The following is a 21,319-nucleotide window of genomic DNA, read 5'->3' on the forward strand; positions in this document are numbered from 1 at the left end:
GCTCCCCACGGCCCCAACGGCCCCAACGGCCCCAACGTTGTCAGAGCGGAGCCGCCTCACTGGGTGCCCGCCTGGCGCCTGCGCGCTCCGCCGGCCCCGCCTCGTTCCATCCCTCCTCATGCGCTGCCCCAACGGCGGCGGGAGGAGCGCGGGCAGCGCCGAGCTGTCGGGTGAGTGACCTTCGTGGGAAGGGGACGGGCGGAGGGAAGCTGGCGGTTTCTATGCGGCGGGTGCCTCGGGCCGAGCTGCCTCCTCGCTGCGCTGAACGCCGCTCCCGCACGGCGCTCGGGGGACTTTGAGCCTGTGGGCGCCTTGGGCCGCCCTCCGCGGGGCTCCACGCGTGGACGGGACCGGCAGCCGGAGCGCTCCCGGCTTAGGCCGCTGTGTTTATGTCGCGCTGCTCTGCATCTAGTCTAGCGAGGGCTCTGCAGCTCGTGTGTGAGTCGTCGCTGTGAGGCGTTTTTCTGCTGTTGGGGGGAGCGTGATGTCAGTTGGAAGAGAGATTTTTGTTTATTTATTGAAGTAATACGGCCGGGAGAAGTTGAGGGCTCGCAGTAAGTCAGAAATGAATCGAGCCTGCAGTTTTATAGATAGAGTATATCTAGGTTTTGTCGCTTTCTTTGAAAGATAATTTTTTAAAATGAAAGGCTATTTTAGCAGGCCACTTATTAACGTGCCTGTATCTCTGTTACAATTTCAGTTTCGAAATACAGTTATGTGAAGCTTCCTGTGTAAGCACTGTGCTAACTGTATGTTCAGAGTGCAGCTGCTGGCCCTTGGCCTGCAGAACTGTGCAGCATCTGCCTCAGGTTGTGATTTCCAGCTGACCTGACTTTCAGAGGGATCTTGATCCCCCTCCTTGGAAGCATTCAAGGCCGGGCTGGATGGGGCTGTGAGCAACCTGCTCTATGGGAGATGTCCCTGCCTACAGCAGGGGGTTGGAACCACATGGTCTTAAAGCTCCCTCCCAATCCAAATCATCCCATGATTCTATGATTGTTTCTTCAAGCTTAAACTCTAGTATTAAATCTTTAGCCCCATCAACAGCATTTGCCACTTATGACAGTAGAGGTATCTTTATTCCTCTTTCCCTGTAGATGTTGATGGGCAGTGGCTGAAGTTTTGTCCCACCCATTGGTTACTGCCGGAAACAAATATGGGATGCCCTATTTTATTTCAGTGGTATTTCTGAGAAGTTCTGTACAACATTCTTTACACTCTTTGAATTGTTCTTTTAGTGTTTTCTGCACTCTTTCCAGGAGTAGTTTAATCTTGCAGCGTTCTTATTGAAATATCCTGAATGACATGACTTCATTTAATCAATGAAGTAGAATAAAGAATGAGACAACCTGTTAGTCTCAGCCAGTGTTCCATTTGAATATAATGTATTTGCCTAGGAACCTTGGCACTCCCTTGTTGTAACAGAGAGCTCGTGCCAGCCTCTGAACTTGTGGTTAAATCCTCCTCATCATATTTTCCTCTCTCATTTGGCTTTTGTTTTGGAAAGAATTTAAAACTCCCCAGGCTGCCTTGCCAGGCTTCAAAGCATTCATTCAAACTTCTTTCACCGTTGCTGGTGAGCAGTGCAGGGATGTTACTGCTATTCTAGGGTTAGCACATCTCAGATTGTTCTGCATGTATTTTCTCAGGCCTGTCCCTCCCAGCCCCCAGGACACCCTCTCAGGCCATCTGTCCCTCGCTGCTCCCTGTGTGTCAGGACCATCCCAAGCTGTCTCCCTGCTCCAAGCAGCAGAGGTGCCCTGTGGGGGCTGGAAGAGGTGCTGTCTTGCATCCCCACATCACATGGGAGGTTGGTGGATGTCTCCAGAGTCATAGAATCATAGAATGGCTTGGGTTGGAAGGGATGGCAAGAATCATTAAGTTCCAACCCCTCTCTCTATATATACTGGCATATAGTATATATGATATATATACTGTATATATATATATACAGTATATTGCTGGTTACCTCCAAAGCTCAGCTACAGCTTCCCATTTCCCACAGTATTTGTGATAGCAGGTTTGTGAATTAAGTCACGTTTTTGGGGGGTATTATGAAGTTATTCAGGCCTGTTGCTGTAGAGGCATCTGGAAAAAATAGAAGGTAGATGAAGGTAACTTATTAACCAAGTCTTTGATTATTATACTTTGTTTGTTGTCTTAGGAGTAGGGCAGACTGTGGACCTCATTTCTGTTGAATAACCTGTATCCTGCTGGTCAAGAAACCAGATTGTTCTTGTTTGTTTGTTTTCCTTCCTTATTGGAAGAGCACGGTAGTGGCTCCAAGCTCACTTCGGTAAGTATTGCTTTGAAATTAAGACTGAGTTGGCCTAAAACCTTGTTGGCTTTAGTTGTGTTTGAGCTCATGTAGTTCCTGGGTAAAAAAAAGATGATACTGGGGGGAGGGTTTTGGTGGTGGGGTTTCTTTTTTTATTATTTTTTTTCTCTGAAGGTAGTGAGAGCTTTGTTTTCAAAATCATGAGAAATGAGTTGAGGAAACTGGAAAGGAAGGGCTGAAGGAAGAGTTAGGTTTCCATTCTGAGATGCAAGATGGAAACTCATTTAGGTTGAAAAGTTTTTACCATTGTCACTATATGGACAGGATAGAGATCAACACTGCTCTTCTTATTGCTCTGAGTAAAATACACTTAGAACTGGCTGAAGAACTGGTACTATGAACTCATGTGCTTCTTCTGTTATCTTTTCATTGATAATGTGATAACTTTCTGCTTATTTAGGCATGTCAAATTCCAACTGCTACATTCCACTTTAAAAATACATACACATTGTTTTTTAAAGCAAAGGCAACGTTTGTGTTAACTGCCTTTATGCAGTTCTAAGTATCTAGTATCTAGTATATACCTAAGTATCAAGGTTAACTTCCTTGTAATAGAGAGGTAGGGCTTTTTGTTGGTACAGGTACCAGACTACGAATGAACTTAGAATAATAAGCAGTGAACTTGCCCCTCAAGTTAACCCATTAACTGCCTTGTTTTTACCTGTTTTTTTTTTTCTAGATGTCAGTTTGCTGCTAATGGGTGTAAGTAAATTAGATGTCTTGTACAGAAAGCTTCTCCTCACTAAACTCTTCATCAGAGGATGGGGAAAGCCAGAGGATCTGAAGAGGTGACTTGTTTTAAAAAAATAATAATAATAGCATAATCTGTCCTTTGTATTAAACTCATTTTCTAAGAGGAGACTTGGTCTCCAGAGATCCCTTCCAGCCCCTGTGATTCCTCTTCGATGTCTTTAAAATAACAGCTGTTTACGAGGGTGGATAGTGATAGGACAAGGGGGAATGGTTTTAAACTGAGACCGGGGAGGTTTAGGTTAGAGATTAGGAGGAAGTTTTTCACACAGAGGGTGGTGACGCACTGGAACAGGTTGCCCAGAGAGGTTGTGGAAGCCCCATCCCTGGAGGCATTCAAGGCCAGGCTGGATGTGGCTCTGGGCAGCCTGGTCTGGTGGTTGGTGACCCTGCACATAACAGGGAATTGAAACTGGATGATCACTGTGGTCCTTTCAACCCAGGCCATTCATTGATTCTGCAAAATAAGAGAATTATTGTTTAATTTTTAAACATTTGCAGTTTTTTTTCAAATTGTGAATAATGTCTGGAAATTAAACACTTGCATATCTTAACTGTTATTTTTATTTTAAACATTAAGTGGCTGAATATATTCTGTATGTGTAGCATACAAATAGGAAATAATAAATCTCTGTTTCAGAAGTTAACTTGCACAGATTTGAAAATCAATGAAGAAAACTAGTAACAAAACTTACATGAAAACTTTTAGGCTGGAGGACTCAATTATGTTTCACTAGCCCTTCTCCCAATCTGTTCCCTCCACTTACTGTGTGGGGTAACTTCTGACTAGTTGTGTTGTTAGCTGTAAGGGGTCTCAAATGATAATCACTAATGTCAAACAGCAATAAAGCAGCTTTGTTGTTATGGTTGTATCAGCTACAGCTCTTCCTTTTCATGAGCTGGAGGAATTGCATGAAATAGAAAGCCGTGAGCAGTACATGGGACAGGCTTGCTGGGCCTGCTGATTTGAAAAGAAGGAAGAACAACATTTTCTGTGTGCTGTACCTGGGTGGAAAGATGAGCTGTTCCCAGGCAGCTTGGCTTCACCCAGATGAAGGAGAAAGAACGCTGACTCCTCACTCCAGCCAGTGGGAGGAGGGAGTACCACTCCCTAGCATGCAGATCATGCTGGAAACAGCATTTAATGTTTGTTTGTTTTTAAACTAATCACTATGAAAACCCATTTGAATAATTTATGAGATTTCTTAGCATTAACTGAGATTGATGTCACTATCTTACTTAGATGAACACAGCTTTGGTGTGATGACCTGTACCCTAATTCTTTATCCTCAGCTCATTAACAAGAGTTACAATTCCTCAACATGTAAAAGGTTTTCCTTTCAGCAGGCTTAGTATTATACAGGCTACAGAGGAAATATGTATGTGCTTTTTTTGAAGAATTAGTGTCAAGCAAAATATCTTTGCATTTAGTACATCCTCCATACTCATGCCTCAAACCTGTGTTCTTACTCTTAGAAGTATTTAGTGTTATGTTCTGCATAAGCAAAACAGGGTATACAGTATAGGTATTTTGGTTGTGTTGATGAATTGCTTTGTGTGGTGGCTTTCTTTGCTTTTAGGAAGGTGAATGGGTTGTTCCTGTTGTACCATTCTTCCATCCATTCTCTCCATCCAAATCTGCTCTTTTAGTTTGATCAGGTGATATCTTCGCATGTATTTAGAGACGTAAGAACTGTGGCACATAACATTGTGGCTCTGAGCATAGAGTACTTAAGGTTGTGAGATACATATCAAGGTCATATCTTGTCCCAAACCCTACTCAAAACCAAGCTAGCCTTGTAGTTCTTCTAAGTCATTCAGCACCTCCTGGTGTTGACTGTGAAGTCCCTTGAGGATAGAGATTTCACTTTTCCTGGTTGTTAGGTTATCGATGCTTAAACACTACCATTGTGAAAAAATATTTAATTGTTTCAACAGCATTTTTTAATGTTGCAACTCAAAACCATTGCTTCTTGCCCTCTTACCCTCTACCTCTGTGATGAGTTTTGTTTCATCTTCTGCAATACTTTGTAGCCCATGTAAGTAGCAGAGGAAAGCAGCTCAATTTGCCCCTAAGCCTTCCCCAGGCAATGCATGCTCATACAGTTTCTTCAGTATTTTTTTTTTCATACTTACTGTGTGCTCAACTCTGAGGTACGTCAGCATGTCCTAAGGACAGTGGTCCCAAAACTGGGTTCAGTATTCCAGATGTGATTTCATGAGTGCTGAGTAGGTCTCTTTCTTTGACTCTCTGCCTGTTTGCTGAGTGCTGAGGGGATACCAGTGGTCTGCAGAACTGCAAAGCCATGCTGCAAACTTGTACCAGAAGCTGCATGCTCTTTCCTGCAGAGCTGCTGCCTAGCTGGGTGGTTCCTAGCTTATTGCATAGGACTGGGTGCAACGCTTGGCAGTTGGACAGTTGAGCTTTAGGGTGTTTGTTGACTTGTTCTTCCAGCTTATCCAGGTGGTTTTGATAAGTATCCAGCTATCAACCTCATGCTCCAGTTTGTGTCATTTCTGAAATTCACTGAATATGGCTAGTGACTTGTGGCAATTACATCTTGAGCCATTGACAGTTTGATGTGGGCAGTTTTACCTTTTATCCTTTCTGTCCATATTTCCCTAAGGGTATGTAAGAGTAGGGGTTCCAGTGTCTTAATTTAGCTCTAAAAAATGACATCAGTTTTTTACATATCAGGCTTAAAATACTATTTAAAAGCTGTGTAAGCTCTAGCAATATATGTGAATATTTTCTTTCTTTTCTTTTTTTAACTTAGAAATGTTCTTACAGACCTATGCCAGTGTAGTGTGACTGACTGATCTGTAAATGCAGTTTAGTATTTTTCTATATATAGGTATGTATGTATATAAATACAGACTAAAAATCGAATCTTTTCTTTACTTGTTTCTGCTCAACAGAATATTTGAATTCAGAAAGATTATTGGAAACAGGGAAAAATGCCAGACACTGGTTTCAAAGGATTACCCAGTTTTTATTGACAAGGTATGTAAATGCAAGGGATACAGTTTAACTAAACTTATTTGCCTAGTGGTAAATATAAATAAATACTATATATATATATATATATATATATATATATGAATAAACGTAGTCCTTTCCAGGCTGATTGTAAAGAATAGAAGTATTGAATTTAATACATATGAATCTGTATTTTCATGATGTTGTTATGGGATGTTTTGCTGCAGGGACTGGCATCTGGGAACTTGATTTAGGGACTAAGCGTATGTATTTAGGGACTATGCGTACATAGGATGATAAACACACCCTGATGATACTCACTAAATAACTTCATGTGTAGTCCCTGTTGCTCCCTTATCAAGAAAAGGATACTAGAATTTTTCTGTGAAGGATCTAATAATACTGCAGTGGCAAAACAAATGTAGTGTGAATTTTCAGGCTGGTTAGAGAAAGTAGGCTCTATGCTTTCAAGCAAAATGCAGATGTAAGTAATCCTTGCCCTGAGGACTTCTCAATTGAGGAACTGTGAAGAAGGGGGTCAGAAAAAGCCAATAGCTCTAAAGTCAAATAAATACACTAGAGATCAGTTCTGTGGCAAGCTAAATGCTTTCACCATTAAAGTGAGATTAAACATTTAAAGCCACTGTGAGGAGAATTAGGAGGCAATGGCAGAAAAGCAAAGCTTGGTAAGAAGGGACAGGAGACTGGATGGTCACATTTGTCACTAATAGAATTGAAGTAAGCTGGAAGATTCAAGTATTGGTTGTGCAGATAAATTTTCATTTTTTTTCTCAGTCATTCAATAACTGGGAGTGGGGAGCATCAGATTTTAATTGCTGAAGCTCAAAAAAGGTTCAAAACATGGTATATTATTATTGAAGTATATTCTATTACAGCGGCACAGCTTAAGCTTATTGCTTGATTCTTTAATAGGTCATTTGTAAGGAAAAATGAACATATTTGGCTGTGTTGATAGATATGTGTCATTCCCTCTGCAGGTTGAGGAACAATCAGACTGTAAAATCCTTGAGGGGCACTTCATTTCCCCTTTAGCTCATTATGTTCCGGGTATCCTGCCTGTTGAGTCTCTTGTAGCCAGGTAGGAGAAACCAAGTGGTATTTTCTTTCTGAAGCTAGTAATGGAGAGAAATGATACACCAGTAGTTTTACCGTAAAGCCAATGTAGCACTGTACCAATTACCTGCAAAATAAACTGCCTTTTTTTTTTCCAGCTAACTTGTCAGAATGTGTTTTGACCTCAAAGATGCAAATAACCTTGTTTGTGTGATAGTTTAATCTGTGTGGATAACTTAATTTGGTAGGGTGCTTTATTCCTAAGTGTACAGTCATATTTGAGCAAGATTGATTGATTATGTTCTGAAGCCAGGAAAAAAGTGAGCATTACAAGAGATAGAAGTTTTGGTGTAATTATGCATTTATCTATGACTGGAAGAGAGCTTCTGTTATTACTAGGAATAAAGTGGAAAACTCTTAAGTCTAATCTTAGCTGAAAGTGAATCACGTAACTCTTTATAAAAAGCTTAAGCCACAGCAAGAAAAGTTAAAACCTGGGATTACCTGGCTCTGCTTTGATTCTGAAGTCTTGTGGGGTTGGTTGGTTTTTGAGTGTAGAAATCGTATTGCCTGAAATGATGGAATGTGTTTGTTTTCCAAACAAAGATAATGCTGGAAATCAAGGTTACTAGAGCTTGAACAAGAGCTGTTTGTTTTACACAGAGCAATATAAAAGTGGTTTATATAAAATAAACTCCTTATATTGTATTTGAAGGAACTGTTCACGTTCCATTAAAAAATAGTCTGTGTACAGAAATAAGTGCATTTAATTGCAGCAAAAGAATCTGTCACACTTCTTCTCTTGCTAAGCCAAAAAAACCCAAAAACAACCAAGTACCCATTCAGAAAGCTTTATGATCTGTAATAGTCAACATATTAGATTGTTTTTTGCTATTTTGACATTAATGCTGCCTTGGAGTTGAGAATGGGAGAGTGTGATTTTTAGCTCAAAGTGAACACTTTCATGACAGTCTTTTGTGTGTTTTTTTTTTTTCCACCAAGTTTTGTTTACTATCTTAAAGGCTGAACGTACAAGTTCAGGTCTCCCAGATTAGTTCCATAGCTGAAAATCTGGTATGCTGCCTGCTTTATGTGTTCTTTTACACAGTGAGGTTCTGTTACACTATTGCATTGAGCAGAACTGTTAGAGTTTTGAAAATTCCCTTAGGATTGTCATGCGTCACTTTTTTGTTGTTGTTATTTTTTTTCTTCTCCTGAATGTAATTCTGTTGTAGGTTTGTACTCCATCTTGTGGAGAAAATATTACTGCCTTAGAAATGATTTATTTTTTTTCTCCCAATACCTTTACTGTAACTAACTTGTGTAGCAGCAGAAGGCATTAAATGTTGGGCGTATAAAATTATTTCATGTTTGTGGGTTTTTAAAGCTATTTATATTTCATTTTAACATAAACAGTTTGCTCATCTTATTCTTCAGTTTCAGCCATTGTGCCCTCAGGAGAAAAACAGCAATATTGCCTAGGAGAGCTAGGCAATAAATTATGTTCAGGCAGCTCTTTATCTGAAGTTCCACTTCTCCACTCTGCAAAATTTGAATTGTGATGATGAGGTAGTGGTCTGTTTTAGGAGCATGATCTTTCCTCTTGACTCCTTTTGGTGCCTGGAATTTATACTGTCATACTTTTGGATTCCTTTCTTTGCTGGATGTGTTTATGAAAAATGATACAGCCGTATCAACAATTTGCCTGAGTGTGTCACAGAGCATGTTGGCTTTTCTTTGTTTGTTTTTTAAGCTTACTTATGTGAAGCAACAGATACTCTTACTTGACTGTAATGTTTGTTTCTCATAGGTTTCAGTTCATAATACCCAGAAGATGGAACAGCAAGCACAGACCTGTGTGCATTCATTTAGCAGGCACTGGGGATCACGTAAGTAAAATGTAAAATGAATTAGTGAGAAAACAAATATTTGGATTTTATCTTATTATGCTTATGCATCTTAACTTCAGCACTTCTGGAGGAGACGCACATTAATGGCTCGTCCAATGATTAAGGAAGCCTGTATGGCTTCCCTATTGCTTGAAAATCCCTATTATATCCTTTTGTGGAAAATAGGATTCTTAGGTGGTTCTCAGTGCTTTCTCCACAGGGTAGGAGCCCACTGAATGGGTCACAAGGTGGAACACAGTAAAACATGCTACTGTTACATGTTCTGATTTCTCTGAAAACATCTCCTACATCTTCTTAGTGTTGTCATCAGAGCAAAAGTTCTGGCGTTAATCTATTTTCACATTCATTATCAAGGTTACTAATGTGATTGATTAGTGTAGTCATGGCAGAGTGAAAACTGTGCATTCATTCTGCATCTTACTGCCTGACTTCTGGGTGTATTAATGATGGAAAAGAAGATTATTTCCTTTGCTTTCCATTTTCAGATGACACCCTTTAGAGCTTCACACACTTTTGAAAAACTTAATCTTGGCATTTGAGGTCTGTTTTTAGAATTAAAAGGTTTTCATCGACTCATCAGCAACTTTTGTAACAATGTTACCTCGTTTCATTAAATAGAATCTCAGCTTATACTTTTCTTTACACCCACATACCTGATAGAAGTAAAACCTAATGTTATAAATTACATAATTAAATTGTATGGAATGTCATTTAGTTCTAGTGAAAAATTTGGAATTTAAATTCCAAATTTTAAATAATTGGTGTGCTATTTACGTATGTGATTTGTTTTTTATTTTAATTGCCAGTTTTTACGTAGACAATTCTTACTTTCTTTAACTTGAGACTTCTACATGGCTGCAGAAAACCTAAGGATCAGATGTGAGTATTACAAAATACAGTTTTTTCAAAATACAACTTTTTTTTCCCCCTCCCCCTCAGGAGGCTCAAATTAATATAAACTTAGTGAGCTTGTTGAGAAAAGTAAAACCCAAACATCCCGTTAACTTAAAATCATCAGCCTTTGCTGGGCTGCTTTGCTTCTGTTTGTGTTAAGAGATCACTGTGACTGGGAATGTTTGCATAAGATGGCTTTGCAGTGTGAGAATGAGATGAGTGTGAATGCCAGCAGTAACAGTTTGTTGTCCTGACCAGCTACTGTATGTGTCTGCATGCCGCAATTATTTCAATCAAATACGAGTTATCTTTGTTCATATAGCTTATCTTGATGTTTTTGTAGCTTTTTTTTTTTTTTACATAGATATTTCAGAAGAATCACAGTAAGACGCAAAGAATCTTGATATTGCTTGTCTGTTAGCCTGTTCAAAGTATGCAATAGTCAGTACTGAGAAAATTTTAACTCCAGAAATGTTTTTTAAGTTTATTTTCGAAGCAGGTGCAGAACTTTATTTTCACACAAGAACCACTTTTTAAAAAGTAAACGCAAAACACATAATTGCCAGCTGATTGTCATAAAACTACTTTTTTAATAGGAAAAACACTTATTTTTTAAAATATATATATTACTGTGTTTAGACTTACAAGATTATAGGAAAGGGATGAGAGTGTGTGTGCTGGAATAGGTCAAGGCTTGTTGTTTTTTTTTCCTTGTAGTTATGTAATTGATGCAGAAAAGTAATTTGGTGAGGATATTTCTAACTCCTTTTTCTATTGTCCTAGCTTGACAGCTTAGTATATGAATGATGTAGACAAGGATTCTCTGAAAGGCAAGTGCTCAGTCAAATACCCCAAGCGATAACTGTCAATCTTTGATACAAGTTTACAAAGCAGCAGCAGTGTTTTTAGTTAGTGCAGTAGTGACAGTGCTTAGTAAATACAGCAGCTATGGAGGGCTGATGAATCTTTCATGACAAAGCTGTCAGAAAGAATGATGTTAGTCTGTAAATACTGGTCTGCAGCAACTACGCCTGTTTCTCCTGTGACTAGCACAGTATATTTCTCCTCATTAGAGGTATGTTAATTGCTCTGTAAAATACTTTTGCTTTTTGAGAGTTCCTTTGATGGTTCAGCTGAATAGCTTTCTCCTTTTTGTTTCTTCTATTTTGACGCTTTAGAGTGTGCTACATGAAATTCTCAGTACTGTGACAAACTTCCCACTTTACTATTTGAGTCGTGCAATGACAGTGCTGAGTTCTTCCAAAGCTGGCATACTGATTGCTCTTCAAATGTTGTGTGCAATTTTTCAGTGATATGAAACAGGTAAATAAGAGGAGGAAAAAGAGGATTTTTTTTTCTGCATTTAAGATAGTATATGTCTAGGATTGAACTGCTCTATTTCCAAAATATCCATTATAACTTGGCAGCACAGAAGATTACTGCTAATGAGATTCTAAAGTTGCTAATACTTGTTTCTAAACGACCAGGTGGTGGTGAGTGATGTTAGAAGCTTAGCAGGTGTCTGTTCCTAGTCCTTGTTTAGAAAAAGTGACAGATTTTGCTGCTTCTGTTGAATCAGCAGGAGTTAAGATCCAAAATTCTCTGGGAATGTGATGAGGCTTTGCATAACTGTGTATAGAATGATGACAGTTGTCAAAATCTAATCTTGGAAAATAAATCCTGTCTTTTCCTTTTCTGGGGAGAAAAGGCGGTCATGTTTAAAAAATGTCTCGGACCTGTTTGTGATGGGAGGAGCTCTTGTTCTAGAATCGGCAGCTCTTTTGCACTGGCTAGAAAGAGAAGGCTATGGACCGCTAGGGATGACTGGAATATCCATGGGAGGACATGTAAGCTTTTATATTTCCTGTTTAGTAATTTTTTTTTAAGCTTCTCATTTGATCGTTTAGCACGTGGCAATAATTTGTTTTGTAGTGTTCCTCTCTGAAGTGCTTTAAAGTGAACATTTAGAGTCATGAGAAAAATTGTCATCAATTCTCATGCTCAATAATGCTGACTTAGTCCAGTCCTTGATAAATACTGACAAATCATAGGGGCCTTCATCAGCCATCTTCTCTGAGGCTTCATATGAATATCTTCTCTCGTAGTTGTTTTTCTTTTTCCCACTGGGGAAAAAATCTTTTTTGAAAGAAGATCCATGTTGATCATTTGTTTAATCTCCTTTCCTCCATTCTTCTTAAACTTTTTCTTGAATGCATTGAGTGAAATGCATTCTGTCTACAGAGGTACCATAACTTACATGACCTTTGGTGTTGGGTCTGTTCTCCACTTTTTTCCTCATCTCTGATATTAATTAGAGAGGATTTCTGGAGTGCGGTAGGTAAAGTTTTATGTGTGACTGTACATTTTCCAACTCAAACAGCAGTGTATTCATAGGAAGGTGCTAGAAATCCTAACAGATGGTATTACTGCTCTTGTCTCCACAGATGCATGTTGCTCTGAGATACATATATAAAAAGCCAAATAAAACAATAGGCTTACATTTTGCTAATCCTCTTCTGTTTATTTCTTGTCAAGAACTAAGTAGATAATGGTAATGATAGTGTCTACTGAAAATTATTTTCCTCCTAAGCATGATTTTATGACTCTAAGTGTCATGTGTGTATAAAATACCTGATGTTCACATAAATATCATCCCAATGAGACAACTTTTGTGTTAAACATGCCTCCCCTGCCTTATTTATAAGCTGGGTTGTAACTGTTATACTGATGTGCCCACCACTAGCTACAGGCCACTAGGTAGGCTTCTACGTGAAAGCTATAGGAGTGATGGAGTGCTGTACCAGTTGTCATATGCAGCATGAGTATAGCAAGTGGCAAGACTGGAGAAAGTAAGCTCAGAAACTCTTTTGGAATATTTTTCATTAATCCAGAAAGATACATTTTTGACTCATCCTAACTTAAATTTAGAACAGTCTTTAGAATGTATTTTGTAACTTGTAACTTTGTATTTTGAAAGGAAATAGTTCAGTTCTAATTTTGGGGAGAGCTGAAACTAAGTACAAAGACATCTGGCTTTCTGACTGTTGTAACGTATCTATGTGATGCTTCTGTCCCTTTTTATTATTAAAAATAAGTTGAATAAAATTATAACTTGTTTGTCCTAGACGTTCTATTAAGTAGACTTATACAACCATGGGATATTTTGTAGGATGGATTTTACACTGTTTAGGGCAGTAAGATAAAGTTGGCTAGAGCACACAACATAAGAAAGCATTCGCTTGTTGTTTTTGAATGTTGAGCTTCTTTTCTCCGATATCTCTGGTGTAATGAGAATAGTTACCAAAATGTGTCTTGGGCACTGATTTAAATATAATGATTTCATTTTTGGAGGGCAGGAAAACAGATCTCTTAACATACTGAATTACTTCTCATCTATGTTTTGTTTCTAGAATACAAATTCAGAAGTGTAACATTTTAGACTGCTTTAATTTTGCTTTGAAATAAGCTTGCAAGTGCCTGCTGAGAAGGCTGTATGAAGTTTGTCATTGTTTTAAATAACTAAACTGTAAGAACAAATATCCCATTCAGAATTCTTGTAGTTATCAACCCCTTCATCTGTGAAATTAGTCCTATCCACAACAATATTTGTTACTGGGGAAATCACTGAAGAGCATGCTGAACCTTCTGAATTCTAAAGAGGTAGAAGTATATCCAATTACCACAGTCCTTAACTGCTTTGGTACTTCTCATTTAATGCTGTATAAACAAGTAAATCGGAGAGGAGAGAGTTCTTAAAATACCTTCAAAAATATTATGAATTTAGTATTAAAGTATATAATAACTGTGTTTGATTCTAGATGGCTTCCCTGGCAGTGACGAATTGGCCTAAACCATTGCCATTGATTCCGTGTCTTTCATGGTCAACTGCTTCTGCAGTCTTTACTACGGTAACTGACCGATCTTTTTATATTAATATACTGATATGTAATCGGATACATGGGGTAAAATGTTTGGTTTGGCTACGTTCACCTTCTCAGTTAGGCATTTCATCGCCCTTTGGCCTTTATTAGTAACTAATGGCAAAAAACTTAGGATATACAAAGTGATGAGAAGGTAGCATTGAGCTTCTTCACTGGGTCATGCCCTAAATGAAGGGCAAGGGCTGATTTGTGACACAGTGATTGGAGACCTTATTTGAATTTCGAAGGGTGAGGAAGGAAATGGAAAATGTGCCTGGCTTAAATAGCTGGATGATAATGTTGTAACTGTTTTTGCTATTTCTGCCAGGGTAATTGATTTAAAAATCAATATTCACAGTGATCTCTGGCTTAGTTCAGTCTAAATGTGTGGTTTTTATTTTATTTTTTTTAAGGATGAATGTATTTCCATGTCCTGTGTGTTTGCTTACTATGCATGCTTAAATCCTTCCAGTAATTCCAAGGGTTGTCTGGAAACTTAAGCCAGAACTGCACTGGAAAAAAACAAATCCCAGAAGCAAATCAATTTTCTCTGCATATCATTACTTTAGAATAGTCTTCGTCTCTTGCTTGTGTACTATACACTTGTGTTTATAACCTCAGGGTGTGTTGAGTAAGGCAGTGAACTGGAGAGAGCTTGAGAAACAATATTATACACAAACTGTTTACGAAGAAGAAATCATTCAAATGCTTGAATACTGTGGAGTAAGTATAGTTTATTTTCACTATTTGCAAACGTTTACATGTGCCTAATATTTTAGTTGAATAATACATGTTAAGTATATCTTTTACTACAAAGTTAATGCAATCCACGACGTTAAATGTATTCAGTCAAAACATGGGAAACATGGATTATTCATCCCAGTAAATGGCTTTGTAATCTGGAAAGCCGGTAGCCTGAAACATCTTGCTATTGCCTGTTTTCCTTCCCATCTGTGGAAAAAAAAAAAAATATCGTTAACTTTTGGTTACTTTTTCAAAAAGACATTACTGCTATTTTGAGAAACGTGGATCTGAAAAAAAGCAATAGCTTTTATGATTTATTTGCTGAGAAATGTAAGCTTGCTGATCTGCGGTCATGAATTCAGAGTTTAATGTGGAATTAAAAGGAGACAAATGTTTGCATTATGTATTACTACATGTAAGTACTTTCTTGAGCTGACAAATAAAATACCAAAGGCTATGGTGATTGGGATTTAATTCACGGTGTGACATGTAGACTGCAAATAACAAGTACTGCAAGCATTGCTCTCTGCCTCCTTTTTAATGAATACTGTGTTGATTTGAAGAGTGGCGTTAACCAGCTGATGTAAAGGAGTCCCTTAATAAATGACTTGTCTTTGTTCAGACAGATTCTTTCAAGATGGGACAAGATTTTGTTAAAAACTTTCCTGACAACGTGGATAGTTTGGAGGACATAGATGTGACTTCCAGAATGTTCAGCTTCGATCCATCAAACAAGACTGAGTCTAAAGAAGCCGTCCACAGCTTTACCACGAGTAGAAGTACTCTAAGTGCCTCATCGGAAAGACTCTTAATGCAAGATGCTCCTAAAATTCAGTGCACAGATCAAACATTTTCAACCAGTAGCAATAAAAACTTAACCGTCCAACAGGGACATAGGATAAATAATAGAACAAAGAGTGACACTTTACAGAGGGAATCGTTAATGTTCATGAAAGGAGTGATGGATGAATGTACTCATGTAGCTAACTTCTCAGGTATGTATTTATTTGTTTCAATGTGAAGTTGAGAAAACTGAATTAGAATAATATGCAAAGAAAGGTATTCTGTAATTGGACAAACCTGCTGTCACTTTGGATGGAATATGAAAGCATTCAGAGTGTTGTTCTGTAAAATCTATCTATCTAACACTCAATTTGCTGGCAATTAGTTTGTTTCTTAACAACCAACTGATGATAAAGCTAGTTGAAAATTTGCCTTTCTGTATCTGTGCTCTTTTTTTTTTTTGTGCAGTGCTGTGGCTATTTTCAGATATGAGATAGTGCACATTCATATTATTTAAAAGAGCAAAGTGTCTGTGTGATATGACTAATATCTAGATCTGATTAATCTGCTGTATCCTGATAGTAAGGTTTTTCATGCAGATTAAATTAAATCTAATTGGGCAGAAACCTTGTATTGACTTCAGGCAGAAAGTAGCCTATGTAGATGAGAGCTTAACTTGAAGATACCTTAAAACAAATACGACCAGTAACAACAACCCCTGGTCCTTCTGGGATGATGGAGTTTAGTGAATATAACATTTCCCAAGACAAGCGCAATATATGGAGGGAACTGTAGCCCAGTGAGTCTTAAATCTGATGAAGCTGAATTTCTTGGTGTCTAGAAAAAATGATTTTTGATTGTCTGCTTGCAGGCACTGTAGGCAAGTGCACTGAAATCTTCCTAGTACTGATTGAGGGAGTTCAATTGAGATGAAGATTTGGAATGGCTTTTGTAGACAGTCTGTCAAGACAAAATGGTTCTACTGTGCATATACCAAGTACTCAAACGTCCCAGAAAGTGCTGTGACTTCAGAGCGGTTTCTGACAGAGCTATCTTGATTCTGAGACCCTGTGCCATCTCAGTTTTTAATTCTGGTATTATGTGCCTCTCTGCCAAAAGTACCTAGTTTTTTAAATAAATAAATATTTCTTTTTTTACTCTAGAACAGATGCTTTGACCTGGAAAATGTCACAGATCACTGCTGTGTTTTGTGACATGTGGCAATAGTTTTTTCTCTAAAACTTCAGAAGCTATTCCTGTAGACTTGGAAAAAAAAAAGGAAAAAAAAAAAAGAAAAATTAAAACTTTGTTCTAATTACAGACATTCTTTTATATTTAATCATTTATCCAGGTGTCACTTAGCTAAAACACTGACCTTTCTTGAAACTTAAGAGGATCTGTGATCTCTGACTTCTAATATCAAATTTTTTTTTCTCTCTCTGAGGAAAAAATAACATAAGCATCCACTCTACTGAATTTCAGATATCTTCCAGTTCTTCTCCCTGCAGGGGAATCTCTTGGAACTGACCTGCATAGTTTTGTCATTAAGGAGAAAGACAGTTTTCTACTACTGTAGCATCCAAAATTAGATATTGCTGGAGGCATTAAAAAATATCATTAGACTAAAGATTACTTTTATTTTTTTAGCGATTGGGAGCATATTGTAGCAGAAATCTTCAGCTAAAGTATTTCTATCATTTTCTAGTTTTAGATGAATTCCATTTTGAGTTGTTTTTCTTTAGTTCCAGTTGACCCCAGTTTAATCATAGTTGTGCAAGCTAAGGAGGATGCATATATTCCTCGAACTGGAGTGCGCAGTCTTCAAGAAATCTGGCCCGGATGTGAAATCAGGTATCTGAATGGAGGTCATGTCAGTGCCTACCTCTTCAAACAAGGACTCTTTAGGTAAGGCAGACAGGAAGTAATAAAAATATTTGAAAGCTTAAAATCATACTTGTGAGGCATATCACTTTCCTTCTAACAAATGAGTCTGTAATTAAAGCAATAAATACCAAATACTGCTTGTGAGATCAAATGGTTGAATCCTAGAGAATGTCATCATTCTATTCTATGAGTGAAGATGATGTGTAACGTATCTCAAATCGCTCACTAAGCCTTTGGCACTAGTCATCATTACCACTCTTGCTTTCCTCTAGTTAATCATTTGTTCCCTGGACACTAGAAAGTATCTTCTGAGCAGTGACCTCTTACATTGTATCGCACAGATGTTGCCTTTTTTGCAGGTGTTGTCTTTTGTGAGTAAATAGTTGAGGACCAGAAAACATAAGCTTGATTGCAGATGAGTAGTACTCACATGAAGTCTTGCCTTAATAGTACTAGGTGTCGACTTTTTAGAGTCAGTTACAGAAGTCAGTCAGTACAGAAAGCATCACCCTCAAAAATAATTAGTGTTGCACATCTGACATACTTCCTGACACATTTAGTACAAAACTCCTCATCAACTAAAGCTTATATTCCTGTGAAAGGTGGTAAATAGTCTGGCTAACTCCTGAGACATATTACTAGATGGAAGTATTCTTTTTCCTTCATTTATATCTCACCATATTTTTACTGAATGCTATATTCAAGTTGTGATGATATGTTTAATTTTGAAATAAATGGAAATAGACATTTTTTTCTATCCTTTCCCAAGTTATACAAGTGATCTACAATTAACTTGTTTCTTTCTGCTTTAGGCAAGCGATTTACGATGCGTTTGACCGCTTTCTTCAGAAATATGCTGTTTAACAGTCTTCATCATGGATTCAAACTGATCTCATTCGTATTTCTGGTTATTGGAACTCGTCATTGGAAAAACAAGCCTCTTGCAGTGTTAAGTAGTAGATGGTTGGTTACTTTGAATGTTGTAGGTAATGAATATAAAAAACGGTCACGTCCCAATATTACTTTCCTTTCAACCAAGCGCCATTTTGATATGCTTCAGCTTTACCTGTGAAGAGCTACAGTAGCCTTTGTTAGTGCACAAATGGTTCATGTACTCCATACTTTATTGCATTATGTATCAATTCTGAGTAAATTCTTAACTGTGTACTGTTGAAAACAACATATTGATAGAATATAAAATTTGCCATAGGGCTAAGATATTGTCTTATGTTTAGTGTATTTACAGTTTGTTCCAGCTACCATGTTTTCCTCTTGCTTCCTTGTCACTTGCTATTCCTTCTGCATTTTAATATGCCTTGGCCAGCGTTCTGCCTCTTGTGTTTGTCACTGATTTTTCTCTTATTATGAATTGAAAATGAACTACAGTGAATGAGGCAGAATTAAATCTTGGCAAAAAGCTTTTAAAAACTGAACAAAAGGTGAGAGAGACATTTTAATTCACTGCATCCATTAGATTTTTCTGCTGTTAAATGGTGCCATTCCAGAAGACTCATGTTTTTACAGAGCTGGAATAACTCTACATGGAGTGTCCAGTAATTGATTTTTTAACATGCATTCAATTGGAGAATGAAGTTTTTCTAGTAGATTTTTAAAAAAAATTGCTAAAGGGAATAACAGTGTGATAACTTTTCTTGATAAACAGTGGCAGAAAGAATCTGATTCTAAGCAGTTAAATCAACAGATTATATGGTGCTATAAACATCTCCTTAAAAGCAGGGGTCTTTTTAAAATGCACTCAGTGCTGACACGCAAAAACACATTATAATATTGAAGAGTGTTAAGAGCATATGTGAGATTAAGGGTTATCAAAACAGTCACGTTAGCTTCTTGTATTGAAGAAGTTTTTAAACTGATGTAGGGTTAGGAACACATTTAAGTAAATCCCATCTGTTGCTGCTTCTCTTGGGATCAAAAATGCCAACAAATTAAAGTAAAATTACAGGTCATCACAAATCAGCTCTATGTGGTAGCTGTCTGTATCTTCGTATAGTGGTAATGCATTGTTCTTTTAAAGCCATTTTCCGGGGAAGTTGAAAGCAAAAACACTTCAATATTAATTTTAGTACAGTTATGGCTGAAGTCACACAGAAACGAACAGAAAAATCCAGGGATTTCTTGAGATACATCATGTATGTACCTTTCAAATCATACACTTTATTGATTTCCATGGTTACCGTGATGGTTTTTAATAGTGCATGAAGTAATCAAAGCTCTATTTGTTCCAGCGTATTATCTTGAATTTCAGTCTGGCAGACAGAGCTGATAACTGGTAGTATTACTGGTCAGATAAGCTGAGATAAAACTAATGCAACAGTTTGTGAAAACCAAAGGCAATTAACATGGAAGTGCACTGAAAACTGAAAACAAGTGATATTCTGTTGGAAGTTAAATTGTTTGTTGCAAGTGTTTTATCATCATTTCTATTAATATTTTATGTGTGTTGGGGGCGAGTGTGAAGTGACCAGCATGTTTCAAAACCTTAAAATACTGAACTTTGGAAGACTGGGAATGATATATGTAAGCTCTGAATTTTAAAATTAAATACTTGAATAATAAACTGAGAGTTTTATGGGTTTTACATTGATACTAACTCACCTGTCAACTAAGGGTGTTTTATAAGAAGGCTGACAGCTGTTCACCAAATCTTTTACATCTCCGTGGATGGCCACATTTAAATGAATTTATGTGCTTTGTCCTGCTTCTATTGCAGCTGTGAAAGAAAGAGAGGTAACTGGTGGCAAGGGACAGGGCATGGATAAACGGAAGAGAAAAAAGATTATTTTATAAGCATAAAAAATAAGCATAAAAAAGTCAAGCTCTCTACACTACAAATGAAACATGCCAGCATAAATATTTCTGAAGTGCCCGTTACTAGGAATTACACCACTGATGGGAACTTGGCATCCTGAGGTTAGTGTTCTGATGATGTTATTAATGAGCTGAACTTTCCAAAAGGGCATACTATGCAATCAAGTAGAGATGTATGAATGTAAATCCTGTTTCTGAGAAAGACTTTTGAAAGTAGTCAAGGGCTGGTCTCCAACAATTGAGAATCACACTTTGCTATGTAACTAATGCAGTGTTGCCAAATAAGAGAGTACAGTAAGAAACATTTAAAGAATTTCTCAGGTTAATAAAAAAAAGGGGGGGGGAAGGAGAGAAATTATGCCTGTGGTTCACGTCTGCCAGTTAGCAGACACAGGAGGCCATTAGCTGCTCTGTGAAGGAGGGAATATTGCTGTATCAATGTTTTAATCTTAGGAAAATTGGCTTTTAAAAGTAAACTCTGTAAGTCCTGAGGAAGTCTTATTAGCAAACCATTTCTGATGTTAAGTGAGAATGTGATTTTTAATCCAGAAACTGCTTGAGAAAAATACTGGAATAAGGTTCCTGCAATAAATCCCAGTGGCAGGTCAGCCATTCTGCACATCTTAAGCTCCCTGTAAAATTGACCTCGATCATTTTTCAGTGTTTAGTTTTTCAATAAAAATCCTCCAGAACAGTTGTGTGGGGTTCTTTTCCTTTGTCAACACCAATTCAGTGACTCTCACTGTCACCCTGTAATTCCTGAATATTCCCTCTAGCACTGTAGCATAAGAAGAGTAGTTAATCTACAGTACAAGATAAAGGCTTAACATAATAAACAATGTAACTGCTTTCATGTTGTTCTACATTCAGCTCCTATCAGCTAATTAAGATACCATTGTGAGTCTAATTTTAGGCTTCTCCATGGGTTCACTGAACTTTTTCTTGCTTGTTCCTGTGCTCCAAATAAGGGTATGCTGTGCTGTAACACGCTCAGAACGTATTGTAGAATTGTGCAGAAGTGATTGCTGATGGTTGCTCTCCCATGTGTTTGGGGGGCAGGCAGTGTTGCGCTGGTGGAGTCTTGTTTGAGGAGGGAAAGGAGGAGGTTTCATCACATTAGTAGTCCCTCCGACAGATGAGAATATCACCCTCAAGCTGAAAGGCTGCTTTGAACAGATAGCAGTGCGTGTTACTGGCCTTGCATCTCTGAAGC

The 21,319-nt window shown here is 37.8% G+C and overlaps 1 protein-coding gene and 1 long non-coding RNA gene across 5 annotated transcripts; one reads left to right on the forward strand and one right to left on the reverse strand.

The window, feature by feature from the left end:
- Window positions 1-45: 45 nt before the first annotated feature.
- ABHD18 (abhydrolase domain containing 18) lies at window positions 46-20,800 on the forward strand. Of its 4 annotated transcripts, none has more exons than XM_015861286.1 (14): window positions 49-170; window positions 2,165-2,296; window positions 3,018-3,126; window positions 6,008-6,092; window positions 7,067-7,167; window positions 8,953-9,031; window positions 9,112-9,196; window positions 9,904-9,931; window positions 11,655-11,793; window positions 13,765-13,854; window positions 14,488-14,589; window positions 15,233-15,605; window positions 17,136-17,298; window positions 18,090-20,800. In XM_015861286.1, exons 3-14 carry the CDS (start codon window positions 3,035-3,037, stop codon window positions 18,139-18,141), a joined length of 1,389 nt encoding a protein of 462 aa, XP_015716772.1. In that variant the 5' UTR covers window positions 49-170; window positions 2,165-2,296; window positions 3,018-3,034; the 3' UTR covers window positions 18,142-20,800. The 4 variants fall into 4 exon arrangements, with proteins under 4 accessions (XP_015716774.1, XP_015716772.1, XP_015716773.1 ...); XM_015861287.2 differs by lacking the exon at window positions 49-170 and adding an exon at window positions 221-438 and having other exon boundaries at window positions 18,090-18,491; XM_015861288.1 differs by lacking the exons at window positions 9,112-9,196; window positions 9,904-9,931; window positions 11,655-11,793 and having other exon boundaries at window positions 46-170; window positions 18,090-18,491.
- On the reverse strand, window positions 14,581-20,004 carry LOC107313226. Its single transcript, XR_001554870.2, has 2 exons — window positions 19,894-20,004; window positions 14,581-14,817 (listed from the first exon to the last, which is right to left on the reverse strand). It is a non-coding gene; the product is annotated as an uncharacterized LOC107313226 (long non-coding RNA).
- Window positions 20,801-21,319: the final 519 nt, after the last annotated feature.

This window comes from Coturnix japonica, chromosome 4 (assembly GCF_001577835.2).
Source record: "Coturnix japonica isolate 7356 chromosome 4, Coturnix japonica 2.1, whole genome shotgun sequence".
Taxonomy (NCBI): Eukaryota; Metazoa; Chordata; class Aves; order Galliformes; family Phasianidae; genus Coturnix; species Coturnix japonica.